The sequence below is a fragment of the Pleurodeles waltl genome, chromosome 7, assembly GCF_031143425.1.
Source record: "Pleurodeles waltl isolate 20211129_DDA chromosome 7, aPleWal1.hap1.20221129, whole genome shotgun sequence".
NCBI lineage: Eukaryota > Metazoa > Chordata > Amphibia > Caudata > Salamandridae > Pleurodeles > Pleurodeles waltl.
The window spans coordinates 16,587,720-16,610,847 of record NC_090446.1 but is presented as its reverse complement, the minus strand read 5'-3'; the positions used below and the strand labels follow the sequence as shown (position 1 = coordinate 16,610,847).

The 23,128-nt window shown below is 44.4% G+C and overlaps 1 protein-coding gene across 4 annotated transcripts in view; it reads right to left on the bottom strand.

Moving 5' to 3' along the window:
- The window catches only part of LOC138303562 (kell blood group glycoprotein-like), a 265,259-nt gene that overhangs the window by 103,579 nt on the left and 138,552 nt on the right, over positions 1 to 23,128 (bottom strand). For all 4 annotated transcript variants that reach the window (XM_069242815.1, XM_069242817.1, XM_069242818.1 and 1 more), the window contains one exon: positions 13,885 to 14,009. In XM_069242815.1, coding sequence (XP_069098916.1) covers positions 13,885 to 14,009 — 125 coding nt within the window. The remainder of the gene's footprint in view (positions 1 to 13,884; positions 14,010 to 23,128) is intronic.

Below are 23,128 nucleotides of genomic sequence, written 5' to 3'. Positions count from 1 at the left end.
TATGATAAATATAGACTCAGCAGTGCAGCAATACTAGATTGAATAGAATTACTCATACCACAGCTACAACGCCAGAATGTGCGCGGCTGCGCCATCCCTACGCATGTGCAAGTGCTATGCTCACTGCACCTCTTGGCCTCGGGTAGCTATTAGGGGGCTGTGGCAGGTGGGGTATCCCAAAGTTCACTCTCACGGTTCTTTAGGGCATTCCTAGATGCCTTACTCACACACATATCCAGATACATTTACCTACCCAGGAATGAGGCAGAAATTAACAGCACCAAGTTGGAATTCTACAGGATTGCCAACTTCCCCCATGTCATAGGGTGTGTAGACGGGACACATACAAATATGCCCTCCTGCAAACCTGGAATATCTGTTCCGCAATCGGAAGTGTACCCACTCACTCAATATTCAGGTGGTATGTGACGCCTATTATGTCATCACTGACATGGTTGCTAAATTTCCAGGCAGTACTCATGACTCCTACATTTTTAGGCACAGTGGGATACACCAACGCCTAGAACGTGGGGAGTTTGGAGACGCATACCTCCTAGGTAGAGCTGAATACACCTTGCAGACATACACACAGGTCAATGTGGAAACCACCCATGCCCAGCTAACATTGTACTTTTTGTGCCAAACAGGTGACAGTGCATATGCACTACGACCATGGATCCTTACCCCGTACTTAACACCCAGCAATGAGTCAGAGAGGCGATACAACAGTGCACTTAAGAGGACCAGGAATATCATCGAACGTACCTTTGGACTGCTGAAAGCAAGGTTCAGATGCCTCCACAGAAGTGGAGGTGCCCTCCAGTATACCCCAATAACAGCTTTCAAGATTGTTGTCGCATGCGCTATAATGCACAACATTGCCACCAGACGTGGGCTACCTCTCACCCCTGAAGACCCTGATTCTGAGGATGAAGAGCAAGAGCTACCACATTACCATCATGGGGATAGGAGCATCGCAAATCAAGGCAGACTGAGACGGGAACACATTGCAAACCAATACTTTGGAAGGTACGTGCTAACTTTTACCATGCTCACCAATGTCACACACAAAGAGTCCATGTGTTAAGTGGAAAGAACAAGTGATTTAATAAGTGCAAACAAAAAAATCTATATACATTTGGAACAGGTCAGGGGCTTTAAAAGTCCACCTGGCATGGGACACATTGACTTCATGTGCCCCAACCCCAGGACTGTGTGGAGCTCAAACCCTACGGCGGGCTCGGCCAGCATGGCTGGTACTAGGGGGGTCAGCAGTGCCCTGCCTTGTGCTTCCACTGCGAAGCACCCTGGTGTCACCGGCAGAGACACTGCTGACAGTGGAGCCCTCCTCACTATCTTGTGGCATGTCGCCTGTGTCCCTGGCAACCTGCCGTGCCTCCATTAAGTCTACAGCGTGGCTGAGACAGCCCAATCCACGTGCCAGGTCACTGGCAAAGTGGCCCATGTCCACTTGGAGGCTGACCGTGCGCCTAGAAAGACCTGTAGTGTTCACGGCCAGCCTTACAATTGATGATGACATCCTGTCTAGGCGGTTCAGCAGCTGCCTGTCCCGACGCCATGCACTCTCTGTCTGCGTTAGCAGTCCTGCCACGAGTTGACGCATGGAGAGTGCAAGGTCACCCATGTGTGAACTTATCAGTTGCAACTCAGAATGTACAAGCTGCATGCTGTTTCCTTGATTGCGCTCCATGCGCCGCAATGCCCCGGTAATCCTCCTGATTTCTTCTGTCTGCAGGCGCTGACCCCGTAGGAGTGCGGCCTCAGTATTTGAAATGGAGGCATCCCCTGACTCTGCCTGCCGCTGTGAGGATGGAGTTCCACGCCACCTGCAACGCGGTGGAGGCCCTGTGACGTCTCCTGTGGCACTTTGGCTGGGACCTGGTGCAGGCTCACACACCAATATTGTAACTGGTGTCTCGTGAGGGGACATGGTGTCGGTGGTGCAGGTCGCAGTGGTGGCTGGTCCTGTTCCCTCGTGTGTCTGCTGGCTGACCAGTGGCCCCTGGCTGCTTGGGCTGGTGGGGGTGTCTTGTGGGAGACCTGTGGGACATAGGGAACACACTGTCAGTATCTACTATCTGTTATCAACTTCCTAATAAACTGTTGCCTATCAACTGCCTACTTGACTACATTGCCCACAATGCACCATTCTGGTGTTTGCTACTCTGAAATGGAACTATTTTAGTTGTGCATGCTCCTGTGTACAAGGTGGGTGGGGGTATGGCATTAATGAGGGTACATGCATGTCACATGGTACTCACCGGTTGATGGTCCTGGCTCAGATGTGTCCAGCTCTCCCATCCCGCATACTGCCTCAGGCTCAAGGGTCTCCTCTACCCTTTCCTCCAGGGGTGTGGGTGGTGGTACTGTTAATGGTCCCTCTCCTGTGCCTCTCATCTCCCGGAGCTGCTCTGCCACCCTCTCCTTGGTCCGGGAGTGCAGGTCGTACCACCTTTTCTTGAGTTCCTCAATACTCCCGTGGCTGACACCCAGGGAGTTTACTTTTTCCTGGATCTCCATCCATAGTCTCCTTTTCTCAGACTCTGGCACGGTGAGGGCTGCCCTGCCAAACAACTGGTCATGTGCTGACAACACTCCTCGGTCAACACCTCCAACTCTTTTTCTGCAAACTTCAGTTTCCTCTTCCTTGGGGTCTCTGCCATGGTTGCTGGAGCTCTGTGTGTTTGCAGTTCTGCAGTTGAAATGGGTGTGGTCCTCCCTCCTCCCAGGTGTATTTGTAAACTTCCTGGCTGTGATGTCATCATCATGTGCCAGGAAGTGTTTTCCAGAGTGTTCTGCAGCACCTGCATTCAATTTGCGGCACAGTCGCAATTTGTGACACCCACTCGCAAATTGCGTGTCCGTTTTTTGCGCGGTCGCAAAAAGCGACCTCGCAAACAGCGGACTCGCTATCTGCGGTGCGACTCCATTTGCGAGTCGCAAATTGTCCTCGCGTTTTCTTCCTGCATTGCAGTTAGCGAGTCGGAAATTGCGAGTCGCAAAGACTCGCAATTTGCGAGTCGCTAATTTTTCCCTACCTGCTTCTGGCCCATAATGTGCTATTTCTAAATGCAACTGCATGACATGCTGTGTGCTCCAAAATTCAATACGTACTGCACCCTTACCACTCCGTTGCTGAAAATGGGTGTGGCTCCTTTGAGACACTTGGGCCCAGATTTAGGAGGGCCTAGTGCCATTCCAATGCCACATTAGCGTCATTTGTTTAATGCTAATGTGGTGTTGGAAGGCCAAAAAGTCTGCACCATATTTGCAAACCTTTGTAACCCCTTGCACCACATAATGCCTCCGCCAGGCATAATGTATGCAAGGGGGCGTTCCCCTTAGTGGGGTGCGAAAGAAAGGCGCAAACAAATCTAAAAGATTTCTTTGCTGCAACTTTTCCAGGATTTTTAACACCTGCTCAGAGCAGGCGTTAAAAGGAGGCTCACATTGGGTTCAATGGGCCTCTGGGGGCTTTGAGGGAGTAGGGTAAAAAAATCTTATGCTAGTCCTGCAAGTCACTGAACTAGTGCAAAACATTATGACTCTAGTTCCCTAACTACCGCCATGGTGCGCCATATTTTAAATACTGCACACACAAGGGGAGCTCTAAGGAGCGCAAGAAAAGTGGCGCTGCACGAGATGCGGCACCACTTATCATAAACCTGCCCCTTCTTTGCGTGATGCTTGGATTTTTCAGAATCCCTGTGAGTTCAGTGATGCAGCATGGATAGCAGCACCCCCACTCTGAAAATGAGTCCAGCCCCACTGGGGGGAACTCTTCAGACTAACACAAATCTTCACAATGCAGAATAACACAAGAAGTATTAATGTATGGATAAGCCAAACACTTTCTCTAAAAACATCAATTTTGAGAAGAGACGCATCATTACCACCTTTAAACACAATTCTAGTCTCTCTAAAAAAAACTTTGATTTTATATTAAAGGTAATAAAACCCTCTTCCACAAAATAGAACATTCCGATGAACATTTCATGGCGCCAAAGCACAACTGGTCCTTAACAGACTCATTTATCCGAGCCCTGGAATTAAGGCGTGGAAGACTTTTTTATTTCTTGTATTATCATTAAAAAAAAGTGCAGGAAACCTTCTAAAATAAATTTAGCTTATTTTGCCAAGTGGAAAAGATGCCAGGATGCTTGTGTGATAAGAAGAATCTGTTCTTTCTATCTCCCCTGTCACGTGAGCGAGGATGACGCCAGAAGGGGTGTGTCTTCTTATGATTGGTCCAGGGCCAATCACCCTTCAGCCACTCCTTGAAAGCTCTCAATAAAGTTTGCGTTCATGGAAAAACATTCTGACCTCTTTTGTGCACTTGCATGGTTTATGTCTCTCTTTTATCTTTCAGGCTTGGCCCTAATTACGTCAGGGATTGTAAATCTGGTCCCATAAAGTGAGTTACAAGCCCCATCGGTATTAAAAAAACAGAGGGGGTGGAGGGCTGCTAGAGCTAGTTCTATTCTGCAGAGAGTCTTCCCCTGATGACATTGCATAATTATTAAACAGACTGTTTAAAATAGCATTTTCTTTTAATTTATTTTTATTCTGAATGATGAGAATTAGTTACAGACATTTTGCAGAGTAATGTGTGTATGTTGCAGGCAACATCCTTAAACAAGTATGTTTTACATCAAAACAGCACTTGACATATGAGAAAGGAGAGGGGGGTCACAGAGATTATTTGTAGTAATATTCGTGAGCTGCTGCTATATTACAATATTGGCAAGACACATCAGTATCATTAGATGTAAGCACATTTAAAATTTGGACAGGTTTGCCTGTGGACAAGGAGTGCCTGGCCATAGAGGGCATGAAAGAGCTGAGATTTGATCATAAATTCAAAACTGTTCTGAACAGGGGCCCCCAAAATACGTTTGGCCCACAGCCCCCAAAATCGTTAGGATGTCCCTGCTGATGTGTATTTTCGGATACCCAAATTTCCTTACCTGAGAGATGTTTTCCTGCTATGTTATCATTTTCTCGTGAAGGCACAATATTGACTAATGCAATAACGAAGATGGAAGAGATATGTTCTTTGAATATGTGTTAATGGGTAATTATAGTGGAAAACAGAAAAACTGGAAAAGTGACGAGGAAGAAAGAAAGAAACAATGAGTAACTGGAAGGGATCCTGGCCACCAAAACTCTTTAAGATGTCCCTGCTGATCTCTGCTCCTCAAAGGCTGACTCATGTTTTTCCAGGAAGCGGCCTGGCCTAAGGGATTCCCCTTAACATATCCTTGTGACCAACTCTCAGTATACTCTGAACCCCCACATGTACTGTAGCTGACCAATTACTGGAGCCTCAATCTCACCTAGAGATTTAAGCCTGCTTTTTAAGGATGCTGAAACACCGTGTTGACTTGTCATGAACCCCTAAGTCAGACTCTTGCCAAATATTAGGATATTAAGTTAGCCTGCGTGCCTATGGTCCACAGCTAGGTCGGGATTTTTTGCTGAACTTGTGAAAATGTCATATTCATATAAATACTGATTTGTAAAAACATAAGGTGACACAAGACTGACAGAAACTCCTCAATACCTTCATCTCCAGGTTTAACAGTAGATATGGAAGGTAACCATGCAGTCCAAGTTGATCAAGTTGATGTATTTTCATCTTGCTGGTTTAGCACAGTTGTATCTCAGATTTTGGAAAATCAGTATATGATTTTGCAATGCAGGCTCAAGATCAGTGGCCAATATCTTATATAAAATCCTGGAATTGACCACTGGGGAGCAGAGGCCTTCACACCAGGTTAACACAAGAGGGCCCCCCAGATGCCAGAAGGTCCACTCTCATGCTAAGAGTTGATCCAGTGATGAGAGGATGTGAGCACAGTTGATAGTGTGTCTTCCCTCAAAGGACACACACTTCTCTGCTGAAGTCTGATAAACACAGCTGATTCTCTGTGAACACATATGCAGTGTGCTGGGCCTCAAGAAACTACAGAGGCAAGTCAAGTATTTCATGCTCTCATAGTGTAGCGCCTAGAAGTGGCATTAGGGTAGTGGGATGTTAGGAACATTCTAAAGCATGTTAGAACTGTATATTTTATTCTTGCTTCTAGCAACATGCATAAGTGCTGTTTTACTTATATTCTGTGTGGTTATCTTTCATGTTGTGAGCAACAGAATAAGGCTGTTGAAATCAACACTTAAAATACTCATAATAATGTATTTCATAGTCCAACGCTTGAGTGTGCTATTCTAAGACCGAACTTGGGTTTGAATTACCACTGTGTCTCTGAACCCCTTATAGGACTGACAGTGACCCAGAAAACCCAGGGGCTGTGGTTAAACTAGTCTTCCTATCTCTCTGTTGGTGCACTGATCTAAATAGTTGACCCGTGGGTTGGGAACCCAGTCCTGGCAGACGAGAGGTCTGGGATCCAGGACTCGTAGCAAGCTGAGGTCTGGTCTCTCACTCCTTCTGAAGAGCCACCAGAGCTATTCTTCATCGGATACTAGGGACTAACTCCGACGCGTTCCGTGAATCATTATATATCCTCGAGGAGCCAACTTCAACCAACTTGAACCTTCACCAGTCTCGAGGAAGGTCATTCAGCTATTTAGGAAAGTGAGGGTAGGTTCTCAGTTAATTAGCCTGGAGTATGTTGTCCACTCAACTTCAGTTCCTCCTCACAGCAATGTACGGCAGAGAAGCCCAGGAGAGCAGGCTAGCATAAGTTAGTTCCTAACATGAGGAGAGCAGACTTAGTATAGGTAGCGAAATCAGGCTTTCTAGTATTCCACGTCCAGCAATAGGCCACCTTTAGAAGGAGAGAGGAAGTGGGAGAGTAGACTAGGTGAAAGCCAAGAAATAGTAGAAGATGATGTTTATTACCTAGCAATGTGTAACAACACAATACTCCTAAATAGTAAATGTAGTAATAGTGTCACAGATTTCAAGATATGAAGATTATGCGTGTGGATTTATGTGCTGATGAACATTGCAATTTGTTGTTCTCTGCTCGATTTACAATTATATATTGCTCTTCTTCAAGTGGTTAATGTTTCAGCCACACTTCCTAGTTATGTGGCTTTGAAGCCTTTGTAAGTGTCTGTGGAAGAAGTAGGTTTAGTCTAAATTGTTCACAATTGATATTTTGATTAGTGATGTGTTTTCATTTGTCGGTAGAACGTAGCACTGGAAGAGCGAACACGTAGACAACTGTGTGGCTGAGCTCCATTGTCTATATGATGGTGAAAGGAATTGTCGAACGTGGACTGTAGCATTAGGGCGGTGCGTTGGTGTGGCTTGAGCTGGATACATTACTGGACCTTCTGGATGGATTGTAACCAGTTGGTTGCTCCTGGAGTCGGCTACTCGTCCACTGCTGTTGACAGTTTACCGCAATGGGATGACCTAGAGGGGGAGCTAATGACAGAAAGCAAAGGTGCACCAGGCTGAGGCAGGAAGAGGATGGGAGACAATGAGTTCAAACAACACCACCACCACCATCCCTGTGCAGAAGATGATGAGGGACCTTTAAACAGATGTAAAAGGAAGGCAGCAAGTGGGGGCAAAGATTACAAAAGCTTTTCCCCGCTAAGCTGTCCTAATTAGACTACAAATGGGAGATCTAACATTACATGAGTTGGTCTACAGGTCCTTTAACCGTCCAAGCAATTTGAAGAGGACTGACACTATGACCATTGGATTGGTCAGTACTTGCATGCCTAGTCAGATAAAAAAAACATGAAAATCACCACAATCCATTATTTTGTAATTCGAAATGTAACATAAAGCAGCAACTACAAGATGAAAAGATGTCAGAAGGTAATTTAGAGTTATCTAGACTATTCCTAACCATTAGTAATGCAAACAAAGCTTTACACAACCTGCTTTTAAAGTACCATGTCCTGGACCTCCCACATCTTCAGCATACATCATAATGTCCTGTACTCTTCTCTGAGAAAGGTGGGAACTCTCCTGCAGGTTTTGCAAGAAGATGGGGAGACCCACTGGATGCTCATAATTGTGGCTAGACCCCAAAGCCAGATGCACCTTTATGGAGCCAAAAGACAGGTACACACAGTGGGTGTGATTAATGCTTCTAAAAAATGAGAGAACAAGCTTCCTTCCCTCAGAGAATAGCCACAGTAAGACATCTGATGTGCAAGTTTCCCTCTCTCCCAAAACTCTTTCTTAAACAGATACACCAGTGCATCAGTTGACCAGCTTCCCATCAGCAGTGCAGGCTTCTATTAGTCATGGAACGCAAACCATCTGGGAAGACATTTAAGCTCCCTCCTTCAAAGAACAAGTGCATCCCTCCCTGACACAGCAGCAGCAGTACAAGCTTCCTACTGTCACAGATCAGGCAAAACACATGAAGCTTCAGTGAAGCCTCATCTCTCCGACAAGAGGCACAGCATAGTCTGCAGCCGCACTGCAAACACCCTCGCTTATTTGATGAGCGTGGTTTGGTATAGTTGTTTTGATTGAAAAGTGCACCAATGGTTGAGCAGGTAAATTGTTTATGTATGGATGGTTAAACATCTGTTATTTCAGTGCCAAGGTGCCCCAAGATGGAGCATGCAGTTACAAGTACATGTTATGTTGCGTTACGTTATGTTGCTTTATATTGCGTTATGTTGCATTATGTTATGTTGCATTATGTTATGTTGCGTTATGTTGCATTGTGTTATGTTGCATTATGTTATGTTGTGGGTAAACTGGTGAATGACTATACTGGTACATGAGTAAGTGAAAGGAGATGTATATAGTTCTCTTAGTTAGTGAGAATTGGGAGAGTGGGAGGCTCCATGGCTTATTAATTTGTTTCAATAAATGGCAAATTTGTGTGGATAGGTGGATGAGTAGATAAATGAAGAATACTTGTGAAAGGAAAATGTCTGTGGATTGGTGAGTATTTGTGAAAGGCGGTTTGATGGTTAGTTTGTGTGATTGGAAATTTTAAGGTCACTTTGTGCATGTGGTACATGTGTATGCCTGTGGTGTGTGTACTGATGTTAGTACATATGGAAGAGTCTAGTCTGTGAATACACACACACACACACACCCACACCCACACCCACACACACCCACACACACCCACACACACACATACACCTTTAAGCTCTGTATTTTCTTTTCTTTTGGCACTGTCAATATTTTGACAGCTGGGATCTTCCTTCACACAATTTGCCATAGAATCACAATTACACTTAGCACTTAGGTGCCCATCAGTCTACTGACTCTGCAGAGTGGCCATGACGCCTGAACATCTTTCTGACACACTGACAGGAAGTGAGAGAAACTCCCACATTTTTCAGACTCATCTCTAGAGCTCTCTCTTGTGCCCATCATGTACTTTCAAGCACAGCAGGAACTCAAGCAGATGGAGAGGCGACTTTGTTCGCATAAAAGACTCATGTGCTGCATGAAACAACTACAGAAACACAACATCTGGAAAAAACAAAAACTCTTTGGCACTGCAAGATAAGATTAAACACAATGTAATTGGGTCTGCATCGCTTTTGTGGGTTGCCTCAAGGCTTTATTCAGTAATTGGGAATTCGAGCACTGTTTTTGCCTAGGAAGGAAATGAAATTAGGACTCAACAGGGATTTATTTCAAAGACATCTTTTAATTACTGCCACACCTGAGACCTGGCAGGACCTGACCCACTTAAAACCCTTTGGGCGAACAATGATGTGGATTGAGTGATGCAATCCCATAACAAGGTGCTTCCTGTGCATCACATACATCTCCATAAGTCACTCTGCCATCCCAGGTGAAGTCTTAGAGGTGGACGAGCCACTGAAAGCTCAAGCCTTATGCCTGGAACTGGCTCATCTCAAGGTGCCAGGGCCGGGCTGGCTGTAGCGGGCCTCGGGCGTTTCCCCAGGAGGCTGGAAGGGTGAGGGCTGGTTTTGCAGTGGTGGTGGTCGGTTTTGCTACTATGAACTTTCATGTGGCTTCTGCCTGGCCCCAAGTTCTAACAGACAGGTCTTCAAATTGTGGGGTGCGCCCTCCTAGGGGGCTCTGGCCATGCTCCCATGGGGGGAGCAGTAGCCCCTAAGTACTTTTAAATGAAGATGGCCTGAGAAGCAGAATGTTATTATTTGTTGCCTTTACAGGCTACGTTTGTTTACATTAAGTGTTTCAACTGCAGACACAAAGCATGGAAATTGTAATCCTGAACCCTGTTGTGGTGGTTCAAAGAGGTTGTTAAAATTTAAAAAATATTCTAAAGTATTTTTTTTTCACCTTTAGACAACAGCATATAAAATAATGCACACATGTTTAAGTGAAAAATAAATGCAAACTCTTTCACGGAACAAAATCTCAGCTGGTCACTGCAATCACTCCAAGTGTCTGCCTGTGAGACCATCCTGGGTAAGTATGGGTAAGTATAGGTAAGTATACAATTCTTTTTGGCTGTGCCATTGAGAGACCCTTACATGGCCCCCCTGCAGACACTGCTCCCCTGGGCATGGCCATTGGGGTGGCTGTCATGACTCTTGTCTTTACTAAAACAGGAGTCATTTTTGGGTACTATGACGCTAGGCTGGTTAACGCCATATATATTGGCGTTAACCAGCCTAGCGTCATTTGTGGCACTCTAACGCCATTTCCACCTACTGCGTTTCCCCCTCCCCATAGTTGGCGCCTTTTCTTTTGACGCTAGCAGATCCTTACCACCGGCTTGCACCATTCCAAGGGACCACTACCTGCCCTGAAAAAATCCGAAACAAAAGGTTTCGTTTTTTTTTTCTAAGTGCAGCTCGTTTTCCTTTAAGGAAAAGGGGTTACACTTGGAAAAAAAAAAAACTGCTTTATTTAAAAGCAGTCACGGACATGGAGGTCTGCTGATCCCAGCAGGCCTCCATCCCCGTGAGTGCCCAGAGTCGCTATCGGGCGCAAATTGCGACCTACCTCATTAATATTAATGAGGTGGGTCTTTGCGACCCCATAGCGACGCGCAGAAGGTGTCTGAGATACCAAATTGCGACTTGCAGTTTGCGAGCCGCACGGACTCGCAAAGTGCGAGTCTCAATTTGCTACGTTCCTACATCTGGCCCTTAGTGTTTATGTTAAAACAAGTGCTTTCAAAGGATACACTTTAGTAATAGATAATCAGACTGTGCCTCATACAAACATTTTTATAAATCCATTAAAAATACAATTTCTCATTAGTGAAGCAGGGGTAATGGCACTCGAACTCAGAAGCGTGATCACAGTGTGCATCACAATTATGACTGGTTCACATCACAAAACAGGCATGGAGGTTTATTTTCAGTGCTGGCATTAGGCCTGAGGGCATCCGTGCTGTAAAGAGACGAGCACCTCCAGGAAGTTCCTTTTTTTCAGGAAGAGACAGAGAGTATGTTTCAAGACTGGAGTGAGGGTCAGGTTGGTAGATAAGTAGGGAAAGAGGTAGATAGCCTGCCACTCACGGGCATCGCTAGCTAGGGATTCACAAACAGCCCATTGGGGCCTAGAACTGTGAGGGGCTGACAACACCCCAATTAAGGGAAGTAGTTGTGTTTTAGTCAACCTCAGTTTAGTGTATTTGGTCTTTCAGAAGTTTCACGTTTAGTGCGGATTATGAGTTAAAGAAAAAGTATCCCAAAAAATTACCTCATAATCTCCCCCACTCACCCCCCTCCTTTCAACCAACCTTGCTCCACTCACTCCCTCAAATCTTGCCATAAAGGTTTGGAGGAGACATCAGAGCATTTTGCTTAGGGGGCTCAGAGCAAAAACGTTTGACGACCTCTGCTCTAACCTCATGAATTAACCACAAAGCAGTGATATTTGATGTTAAAGAGGTGAGAGAAAGAAATACCCATTAATTAGTTAAATTGAACAATATGAAACCAGAAAATCTGAGATCAATCCCAGCCCCCCGCTTGAATAAATTGTGTGATCCTCGGCAAATATTTTATTTCACCAAGCCTCAGCTTTCTTCATTATCACATGTGCCACTATGTTCAAATGTTGAGTTCAGAAACTGGCTCTACAAAACCCTCTTCCCTTTGAAGTAACACACCATTATATTGATTCATCTACAATAAGAATCTAGTCACATATATGGTGCGCATGATAGCTGACTTGCCTCTGGTTTAATTAGTGTCATCATCACGGTGTGGGGAGGCAGAAATATTTCTAAGCTGATGGTTCATGGTGATCACTTTTAATAAATGCCTCTCAGTGCAGTGATATAATTTGAAGGTTTAAAATGAAATGCTCCTACATGTTAAAGAAATACCCTTTTTGAATTTTGACGTACAATTATCATATTTTTACATGAGGTTTGTTTCATGATTTACATGTCAACCTTTATGTTTTCGTACACACTCTCTTAGACCCAAGGCAGGCCCTTGGCTCAGTTCTCCCTGTTAATATGTTGATTCGCCCACCTCTACCATTAGTAAATTGGTCAGTGCTGCCCTAATGCCTACCATAACCAGCCTAATCAATGCCTCTGTCAAAACCAACATTGCGCCACAGCCCTTAAAACATGACAATACTACTCCAATTCTACAAAATAACCATGGTGAACCAAGACACTCTAATTATAGACCCATCAAGGTCCTACCTTACAGTGGAGCCCCCAGGGTTCTTCTCTGTCACCTTCACTCTTCAACATGTAAATGGCACCCCCATCTCAATCATTGATTCCCCAGGTAGGCGGACGAAACACAGCTCTCAAGCTGTACAAAAAAACAGGTAAACTACTCGGTCATGCCCAATGCCTCTTCCATATCCACATCTGGATGGACAACAGCTGGCTTTGCCTCTCTGGGAAAAATACACGCTTCTTACTGCTGGGGCAAGACAATTCTTTCCATTCCCCTCTTCCCTGGTCCACAAAACTGGAACCCACGCCAACTCCTGTGGCTAACGTTCATAACTTGTTTGTACTCTTTGGCAGTGATCTTTCATTTATACCCCAAACAGATGATGTCTGACTACTAAAAGGGGTTGAGCCTTTGTTTCCCTGCACCCAACAAAAGTCCCTCATCATCACAGAGGCGCAGTCTTGTTTCGACTATTCGACTATTGTAGAATCCTCTATACTAGCCTCCTTAAATCAATCATTCCTAAGCTTGAAAAGTCCAAAACAATGCTGCCCACTTCTTGTTCGGCTTGAACACATACCACCTGCCCTAAAATCCCTCCACTGACTCCCAATAAAAGGGATATCAACCTTAAAGATTTTCTGCATAGTGCACATGGTCCTTCATGGTCATGCACCTAACTAAACCACAAAGCTGGTCACCCTATACCTTCCACCAAGTAACCTAAGATATCCTAACTAAGGAATCCTGTCAATAAACAGGACCAGATGCAAGAAATTTGGTGGTCATTGTTTACAGGCTTAAGGCTATGCCCTGTGGAACTCTCTACCCTTAGGTCTATAAATGGAGGATCACTACATCAAGTTCCAAATGGCCGCATTTCCGAAGGTTCATAGCCATGTTGGTCAGAATGACACAGCAACCATCTCATCTGTACTTTTGCCTTATTAAGTCTTCTGACTCGTACCTTCGAGGCATATCGTCGGCGTCCAGGCTCATACCTAAAACCTGGTCACTTGCCTCACTTCACCACATGGAAAAGCAAAGGGCTCTGGGCCCACTCTTGAGTGGTTGCTGACTCATGAATCCATTCAAATTCACCTCCCACGTATATTATGAGTCAGTAGTAAATTTACTATTTTCTCTCCATCACTATCAAAGTATGACATGAGCAACAGTGAGGTTAGGTAATATTTTGTAATGTTAATATTTGGTGGTCTATATCTAGCAGACCAAGTTTTATATCTTCTGTGACTCTTCCAATTCATGCCCCAATTTCTTGCCCTGTTCACTCTCAGGTTCACTGACCTTGTTGATAAGATCCACCATGGGCTGGGCACCCAAACTTTCAATCTTTTCAGTATTCATGCAGGATTTGTAAAATGTCAGCGCTTTCTCCTCTGCAGAGCTCCGGGTCACGTGCTCCTTTCTTTCTAGAATGAAAACGGAGGATGAGTGAGTCAAAACTGGGAATGTTAGATAAATGTAACCTTTGTGCACTTCCACAGAAAACAATTGTCCCAAACATATATGCATTGATAAAAGAGGAATATTACACCACTAGTCAAAATGTTGTGGCTATAAAGTTTCCTCTTATAAAAGCAAAACAATGGGCCCAATTCACAAAGGTGCACTTAGATCTTTGGTGTAAACTTCGACCAAAAGTCTAAGTTTATGACTTTCGGTATTGACAAAGGGCATTTACGAGTAGCATCTTTATGTCTGCACTCAGGGCAGAGATTCCACTACGGGTGTGGCGTGTACTCTCTGCACGAGTGTACTCTCCACACCCAGAGTGCACTCTCCACACCCGGAGTGTACTCTCCACACCTGGAGTGTACTCTCCACACTTGTGGAGGCGACACACCCGACTGTGGGGGATACACTGCGGGTGGAGAAGGACAGAAAGTGTTTAAATTAATAAACACTGAGTTTTTTATGATGTGCGTCGTTGCACAGTAAGATAACGCAAGAGGGAGGGATTGCAAAATTAAACAGAATGCTTGAGAATAGGAACTCTTAATTGCCATCTTTTTGTGCTGAAGCTATCACTGCTCACTGGATGTACCCATCTCCCAGGAAAGATACATCATGGTACGTTGTACTTAAGTAGGACATCTACAAGTTCTCTCATGAGGTCCCAGGCCCAGCTCTCCCTGTGTTGCTGCATTGCTCTTGCTCCTGATTCCTCCTTGCTTTTTCCCCCATTTCTTGTGTCCCCTCCTTGCTTTTCCCTCATTTTCACTGCCTTCTCCCTTCTTTTTCACCTATTGTTTGTGTGTTCTCTCCTTGCTTCATCTTCATTTTCACTGCCTTCTCCTTGCTTTTTCTCCCATTTTTTGTGTGCCTTCTCCTTGCTTTATCTCTTTCTCACTGCTTTCTCCTTGCTTTTTCCTGTATTTGTGTCCCTTCTCCTTGCTTTTCTCTCACTTTCAATGCTTTCTCCTTTCTTTCCCCCCCCCCATTTTTTGTGTCCCTTCTCCTTGCTATTCCCTTGTTTTCACTGCTTTCTCCTGGACCTCCAAGCACCTAGATACCTTGTTGGGTGATTAGCTGGGTTTTACAAATCCTAATTGATTACTGATTGATGAGATCATTCAGGCACCTGATTGCATTCTTGTTAAGAAACTAATCTTACAATTGATACTAAAAACTTTTGTGAGAGGGTATATATTTGGATCTTGCCTTCTCTTGTGGAGTTTGTCTCCATTACAGGTGTAGAGGGTTAATTGTCTGTTTGCTCGTAACTCATAAGTTATGATCTGTTGCAATAAATGCTTTTTAGTCTCAGCTGAAATATGGTATTGGGCTTTCCTTGACACTAGCTTCAAACACCTCTTAGAAGTATAGGCTCTGGAAGTAGAGGTGCAGGGGTTTTGCAGCATCCCCAACATAACCATGCTGGAGTTTGGAAGGTGAATGAGCAATAAATATGCCTTTAATTTTAGACAAAGGTCAAATGTCAGGAAGTATCTTATGTCAAATGGCTCTTTATTCTTTTAATATGGAGTCTGGTGTTTTCTTTGCCTACTGCAAAGAGAGATATCATTTTTTCTAAATACATAATAAAATGTCAATACCTGTAAATGAACTGCACAAATGTTTCAAAATATAACTTCAATTCGGAAAGCACAAATGGAGCACAATTGTTTTGTAATTCTGAAGTGTGATTAAACAAGATTTTAATAGAATAAAAATAAATCACACCATGCTAACTTCCTGAAACCTGATTCCCACACTTTATCATCTGTGCGCTTTTTGGGGCAAGTTTAGTGGGCATTCCAATAGAAATTGTGCTGTCTGTAAATTATACTGTTTTTAACACACCATGCATTAATAATATGTTTGTGACAGTGTTCTCGAAAAAGCACCACCAGAAAATACTACACCCTCACCCCTCTCCTGCTGAATACATTTGCTACACTTGTTCTTTGTGTGACACTTGGATTTATCTCAGTCCCGACAACTTTAGTGTTGTAACCCTATTGTGAAAATGGTTACATGACCACTGCTTAGAAAGGTACTTCTGCTCAATAAAGCATGTCTTGTGGGACCCATGATTGCACCATATCTGCATGAGCAGAAAGACTAACGGGAGAAGGGAACAGATGGGGTGTAGCTTGGTCAGTAAGATTGGGGGGGGTGAGCTTCAGATTTTCCAACAATCATACTGGAATGTAATCTTAAAATATATTATAGGACAAGGAGGCTGTATGAGAGGGGCCTAAGGGGCAGCCGAAAGGAAGAAGAATGCAGTCTGGCATGGGTAGTAAGGGAGGGAAAAAACACAATTTTGTAAAATAAACAATATTGTTGATGACTTTATAAACAGAGAGGGCAGAGTGTGTGCACTTTTTGTCTGTGTGTATGTAAAAGTTACTGGTGAAATACAACTGGCACCTCACCAAACCCGACGGAGAATACCTGTACCCAACTATCTACCAGAAAATACATTAGAGAGTGTAAGACACAAACACCCCCACTGTAGCTACAGCCCTGGGAGCAGAAACAGATAAAACTTTGGCTCAGATAAAACTTTGTTCAAGGCTTTACAGATAGTGTATTTTGTATTTGTTTTTAATGGGACATTTTTTTCTTTTTAATTATCTTGTGTACTATTTTTCTGATTTTCTTTATTTTGTGTTATTTGTGTTGTAGTTGTTATTTTATTTTTGCATATACTTAAGTAGTTTAATGATGTCACAATATTGTAAGTTTACCATGCATTACTTCTAGCAAGCTAGGGTTGAGCGGGCTTACGAGATGCGATAAAGGGGAGGAGAGGATGGAGGTGGTCCAAAGTGAAAATAATCACTTTAGTAAGACAGGGAAATGCAGTCTCAGGGAGGAGTTGATGGAAGAAAGCCAGGAGGTGGCAGATGACACAGAAAGGAAGAGATAAGCATTGGAGAGTCGGGAGAGCGAATGTAATGATGAGAAGAAAGAAGAGAGCAAAAGGGGATGAGAAAAGGAGTGTGTTTTGTAAATTAGCTCAAACATTACTGAACAGGGGACCACACCTGCTAACCTTAGGAAAAGCTTCTCTGTGTGAGGAGTTACCATGACCTTGGACTGGGAGGGGTCTTCTGCCTAGAACTACCTCGGAGGAGCTTCTGTGTCCTCCCTTACCAAACCCTCTCCTAAAAGCAAGCCTGCTGAGGCTGGAGCCAGTGTCCAGGGGTGTTTTCACACCCCATAATGGACGTCGGCTTATAAAAGCCCCCCAAAAACAAAAACAAAACAAGCTGGATATCCGCGCTTTGTAGTGGTTTCCAGCTTGCTTTTCCTGCCACCGTGTGGTATCGGCAGTGCACTGGGTGACTGTGTGAACGAAGTCAATATTGTGTGACACGTGGTGGCACCATGTGAGTTGGCAGGTTTGGGGGACACCATATTCCCCGAATCTTCTTCAAATCCATTTCAGAGATCCGCGTCTCTTCATTGATTGCACAATCCTCAAATCTCTCTGACTGATTTGTGGGACCTCTTGAATCACTCAAATCTCACACGAAGATTCAGTAAGTCCTCTCCAATTAATTGATTTGCCCCATTGAAGCGTAGTCGGGCATTTTTATGGAGTTGTTCGGACTTTTCACGTTTGGCACAGTGGAAAAGGAAAATGGCTGCCTGAGAAGGGAAAGACGTTGAAAGAGCTGTCGCTCAGACACAGGAGTATCAGTGACGGCCCTTCCCAGTAGGCTTTTGTGGCGCCGGCGAGACTATGTTGTATCATATTCGTAGGGCCTTGATTACAAGTTCAGGGATAAATTCAAAACATAATGGAAGCAGGAATTTTCACAGGGATCAGAATTAAGGATTGACAGGGATCAGAATTAAGGATTGTGGGGTGATGATCCCAACCTCACAGTTTTCCCCTAATGGATCCTGGCGGGCCAGAAAATTATCATCCAAAAAGTCCAGAAAAACGCAAACAAAGGGGAGTTTGGGTGCTTTAAATACCAGTTCTGCATGACAGTCCGCGTTTCCAAGTTTAAAATTCATAATAGGAGGTATTTACCACACCCAGGTAATGCGGATGTGGGAAATACCTCAATTATTTCTGCACAATTTGCAATCCGAGCCATATCGTGTTTTACTTTGGATTTTCAGGATGTGGATTGTGGTTTACAGTTGTTTTGATATATTTTTCTTTTTATTGAAAGAAATAATTGTGGTGTTGCAAGGAAGGTCGGGGCAGTGATCCTTCCAGACAACTCCAGCAGCTTGTATTAGTTGTCTAAGAAATGCGAGCCGGGCAAGGTTTTTGGGAGCAATTTCGGTTTTGCAATTACAGTACCTTTAGAAGAGAGATCTGTTTGCATTTACAAGGAGGTTAGCTTGCGTTCCTCGCACGTACCCCGTGCTTGGGGCGGCTGCTCGTGCCTCAGGCAGCGCCATCTTGAAGGAGCAGGTGCCGGTGCTGGGATGTACAGTGACCCAGGGCCCTCCCTGCCTTGGAGGTAGTCCAGGCAGTGGGCTCTGCAGGCTGATGCGGTGAGGGCTCGGGGGGTGCACCGGGCTCACCACAGGCCTCAGAGCATCCTTTACTGCATTCATTGAGACTGCAGCGTGGGACCTCTCGGCAGTAATGCTGTCACCAGCATCTTTCATGAATATTAATGGCTTTTATGGTTTCTGTGAACCAGATAAAGTATTTGACTACTGAATATTTATACTGTAGTTGAATATTCCTATAATATTGAGTTATAAGAAGTACATACATAAATCTCTTTCAAAGACTACAACAGTGGGAAGGCCGTGTTTCTACAATACAGCATTAAATCTCAATAGATTATCTTCCTTATACATACATACCCTTTCTATGTAATCATATATCTATATATTTATCACTTTACTCCTACTGCCGAAGGGAAAAAACTCTCACTCTCTTCAGTGAACTACTGTGTCTCACCCTAGACCTCTCTCAATCTGCCCTCCGTCTCAACTCTCTGACTCATCCCAAACCTCATTCTGCTACAGTGATCTCTAAATATCCCTTCCTAGACCCTTCCCTCCTCCTTCCCTCATCCATCCCTCTAGGCTCAACCCAACCCTCAGTTTACTACCATGATCCCCCAAAACAACCCTACTAAAGTCTTCCCTCACGTATCACTCCTTTCACTCATCCCAAACCTCAGGTTACTACTATGATCTCCCTAATCCCCGTCTACAGACTCTTCCCTCCTCCATCTCTCCGTTGCCTAATCCCAATCCTCATTTTACTATGATGAGCTCCCAAATAACACTTTCTAGATTCTCCCCTCTTCTGTCCCTCCATTATCCTATTCAGTCCAACTAACAGACTCACATGATTAACTCATAATTCCCTATACTAATCCACCACTAATGCTCTTAGGTTCCGGGCTAACGTGCTTTGACGCAAAGTCAGGGTTAGTAAACTCTATGTAAATACAATTACAATTAATTTGAATTCCGTCTATTGATTAGCATTATTCAACTTTTCTCTCGCCACTTCACTTTTAACCTTTTTTATTGGAGAAATCTCCAATAAATCAAGGCTGACTGTTTTAGAAGCACTCCTATCGGTCTTCACAAAAAAATCCCTGTTCAATTTGGAAGTTTCAATAAAACATCCAATTAGACATCAAGGGGCAGATTCACTAAACTGTCACCCAGTGCAGTGCAGCAGCCAAAAATGTGCTTCGTTGAGTGACAGGCAGGAGAGCGCCATGTCTATAGAGATATATTACACTCTCCTCCCCTCTCCCTAGTGCCGGCACAGGCTTTAGCTGCCAAGCGCCTCACACACACCTTAGCGCTATAGTGCAAGGGTGTGTGCTTCAGTCGAGCATAGGTTTCATACTAGAAGTGCATCCTTCCAGTACAAAATACTATGCCTAGACAACTTAGAAGACTTTTGTTACTTTATATGTGTGCTGTACAGTGCAGCACACGTGCAAAGTGAGAAAATAAAGGAGAAAGTTTTTAAAAAGCGTCTTTTAATGCCTGATTTCAAAAGGCATTATCTTTTGACACAAAACCCTTTCTCACATTAGTTTAGATACCCTAGTAGATAGGGTTTTGCATCAAAAAGATGGCTAGTTGCATGGGAACACCCGCTGAAGGCCCCTTGATGCTAAGTAATGCAAAGCAGCTCTTTGTGCTCCTTTGCATTTTTTTTGGTTGATTTCGAGCGCAAAAAAAAATTCTGCTGGAAAGTAAATATTTAAAAAACATTTTGAACTGGTTTGTATTACTTTTTTGATGCAAACCCAGGTCAAACCTTTAGCAAATAACCCCAAAAGTATTATTTCCATGAATATTGCCCCGGCTTCATTACTGTGAGTAGACAGGGGCGAGTCAGACACATCTTCTTCTCCTCACCTACGAATTAGCGCAGAGCAGCTACTAACCAGCTCCCCTCACCAAGGGAACAGTCCAGACAGGCCCCCTGCCGGGCCGACGCGCCTCTGGGTGCTTCAGATTCTGAGCCGACAGTAGGATGGCACCTCTGCAGGACCAGAACTAGGCAAAGTAGTCCGCATGGGTTATGTCTACTGTTTCCTCCAAGAAGTCTGTGATCAGAATCCTGTTGTTCCAAAATACTGTGTCCTAAAGATCAAGTTCAAAAGTATTGTGAAGGTAAATACATAGATGCAAATGCAGGTGTACTATAGTCAAATCCAAAGTTGGGCAACTTCAAGATATTTATAAATCTGCGAGGCAGGTGAGAGCTGGTCTGGGTTGTGTCATTCCATGCCAGTGTACCACACACCAAGCCAGCAAAGATAAGTGCTGCCTTTAATGTCTGAAGAAGAGGCCCCACCATCTTGGGCTCTTTTATAAACAGATCTGGTCAAGCGTTATGCCTGTGACCATTTGTACAGACTCTGGCATTTGGTCTGCCAAGTATGTCTCCTTGTATCATGGGATCGTGTAACCAGAACCCTGTGCGTGAGGCTTGCATACATGATGGGGCTCCTGCATACTGGGTTTTCAAGGAATGCAGTGCACCTTCAGGTCCTCTCCAAGGCTGCCACAGCTACATTATCAGGGAGGAAGGATGCGATCACCGGTTAAGCCAGGGCTGAGTCTGGATGAGTGACAGTGCTCTCACACCTCGGTGTGACTATATATCCAACTGAAGGGGAGCATCTAGAAGAATATGAGCTGAATGGTTTGGAGGATTCTACTTAGTAGTTTCTGTCAATAAGAATCAGGTAGGTGAGATGCCAGCCTTACTGCATCCCAGGGCTTGTGTAAGGAAAATCTCCTCCTGGGAGGACGCAAGAATGGAGGGGTCTCTGGTGAAGAAAACACAGATCTAAGAGGATACCAAGGTTTAGCTGGCAGAACACCAGAGCACAGGTTTAGTGCTGAGCAACAATCTGGCAGATTCCCAAGGGTGTTCCCGGTCCCAAGAGACATTTCCACTAGTCACTAAGATGTGGAAGATGGATGGGAGCTGGGGGAGCCCAGACATAGCAACTTATATTGAAAGTAATTGAGCAGACATAACATTGTTCTCCATTTTATATGGTTATGCGACAGTCCCTGGGTGGGTCCAGACCCAGACTCTGCTTTGTTGCTTGCTGTTTGCTTCCCCCAAGAAATGCAGCGGACGGTACTGGGCTATCATGAGGAAAGGTATGCATTTCTCCAGTTAACTGGGTGATGATGGGTAGGATTAGACAAAAGCAGCTTAGAGTGTGTGCGGACTGATATGTTACCTTTAAGGCGTGGTGTGCGCTGTACTTATCTGCAAATCACCTCCTTGCTTTGAGGCCCTCAAGATGAGGGACAAGCCCTCCCTGTACAATGAAACCCTTTGCCCTTTGTGGGAATGAAGGTGAGACTTTGGCACAAAACCAGCTGTGTGTTTGAGCCTTCAGGGGGGATAAAAGTAACAATGTGCATAAGAAGGGTTCCTGGTCCCTGATAAACTTTGGACTTAGGAACAGATGGTAAGTAACGCTTACACACAAGAGTGACTGGAGAACTCCTCACACCATCTGCAGACGTCAGCAGCGTCTATAGGGGGTAGCGGCTCCTCACATCCTAGCGGGCGGCTTTCCCACCACAGGCATCCTAGACTCATGAAGTGCGCAGTCCTTCCTGGTGGGGCACCCGCTTCCGGTCTGTTAGGTCTGGATGTATCTATTCCTTGCTCTTTGGCTACAGTGTTACTGGAGTGTAACAAATCCCTTCAAGTTGAAACTCACTGCCTTCTGTGATGGAACAATACTTTGTTGCTTCAGTGATTCCTTCAAGCAGCGGAGAAATCCCTCCCTACGGCCCAAATAAGAGGTGCAATGAAATACGTCAGATGATTGACAGCCTGTAAATGAGTCGCAGTTCTGGGTTACAACCTGTCAGCCCTGAATGACACTAAAAGCGACCTGGAGGAATAGTCCTCTTGGGATTTCAGGTACCATTGTAAAATCAGGGATAAACAAAGTAAAATGATTGGCATTTCTGGCAGGTTTCAGTGCAGACACTCCAAGCAAGTCCACTCTTGTGAGTGCAGACAGATCGACGGAGAACAGTGAAAGGGAATACGTATGTCTATAAGTATGTATGGTGGTGGTCAATCCAAAGAACGCATTTTTGAAGGGAATTTTAGCTAAGAATCAAAACTTTTACTCAGCGACCCCACACACCAAAAAAGATGGGTATTAGAGGTAGTAAGCAGTATACAAATACAATTACAATTATGCCAAAGAAAGCAATAGGCTCCCAGACGTGTCTACCCTGTAGAGGGGTGGGAAGTATTACACAATGCACGCGCTACAACATAGGAGGAAAATCACACACAATGATGATGTGTGCTTACGTGTGTGGTTTCTTTAAATATCACTTGATATGTGTTTATTTTTTTTTAAAAACTTTTCTCTAGCACACATCGAGTATCGGTGCACATTTTCAGCAGTGGTTCAACAGTGTGGGTGGCGGGGTGCACACACAAGGGATGGACCTATAAATTACACCTGGTGCAGGTATCCCACTGAGGACACAACCGTCCTACAGAGCAGAGACCCACCAGCTTCTCGAATTCTGCTCTTCAAACTGGCGAGTACCGTGAACATTTGTT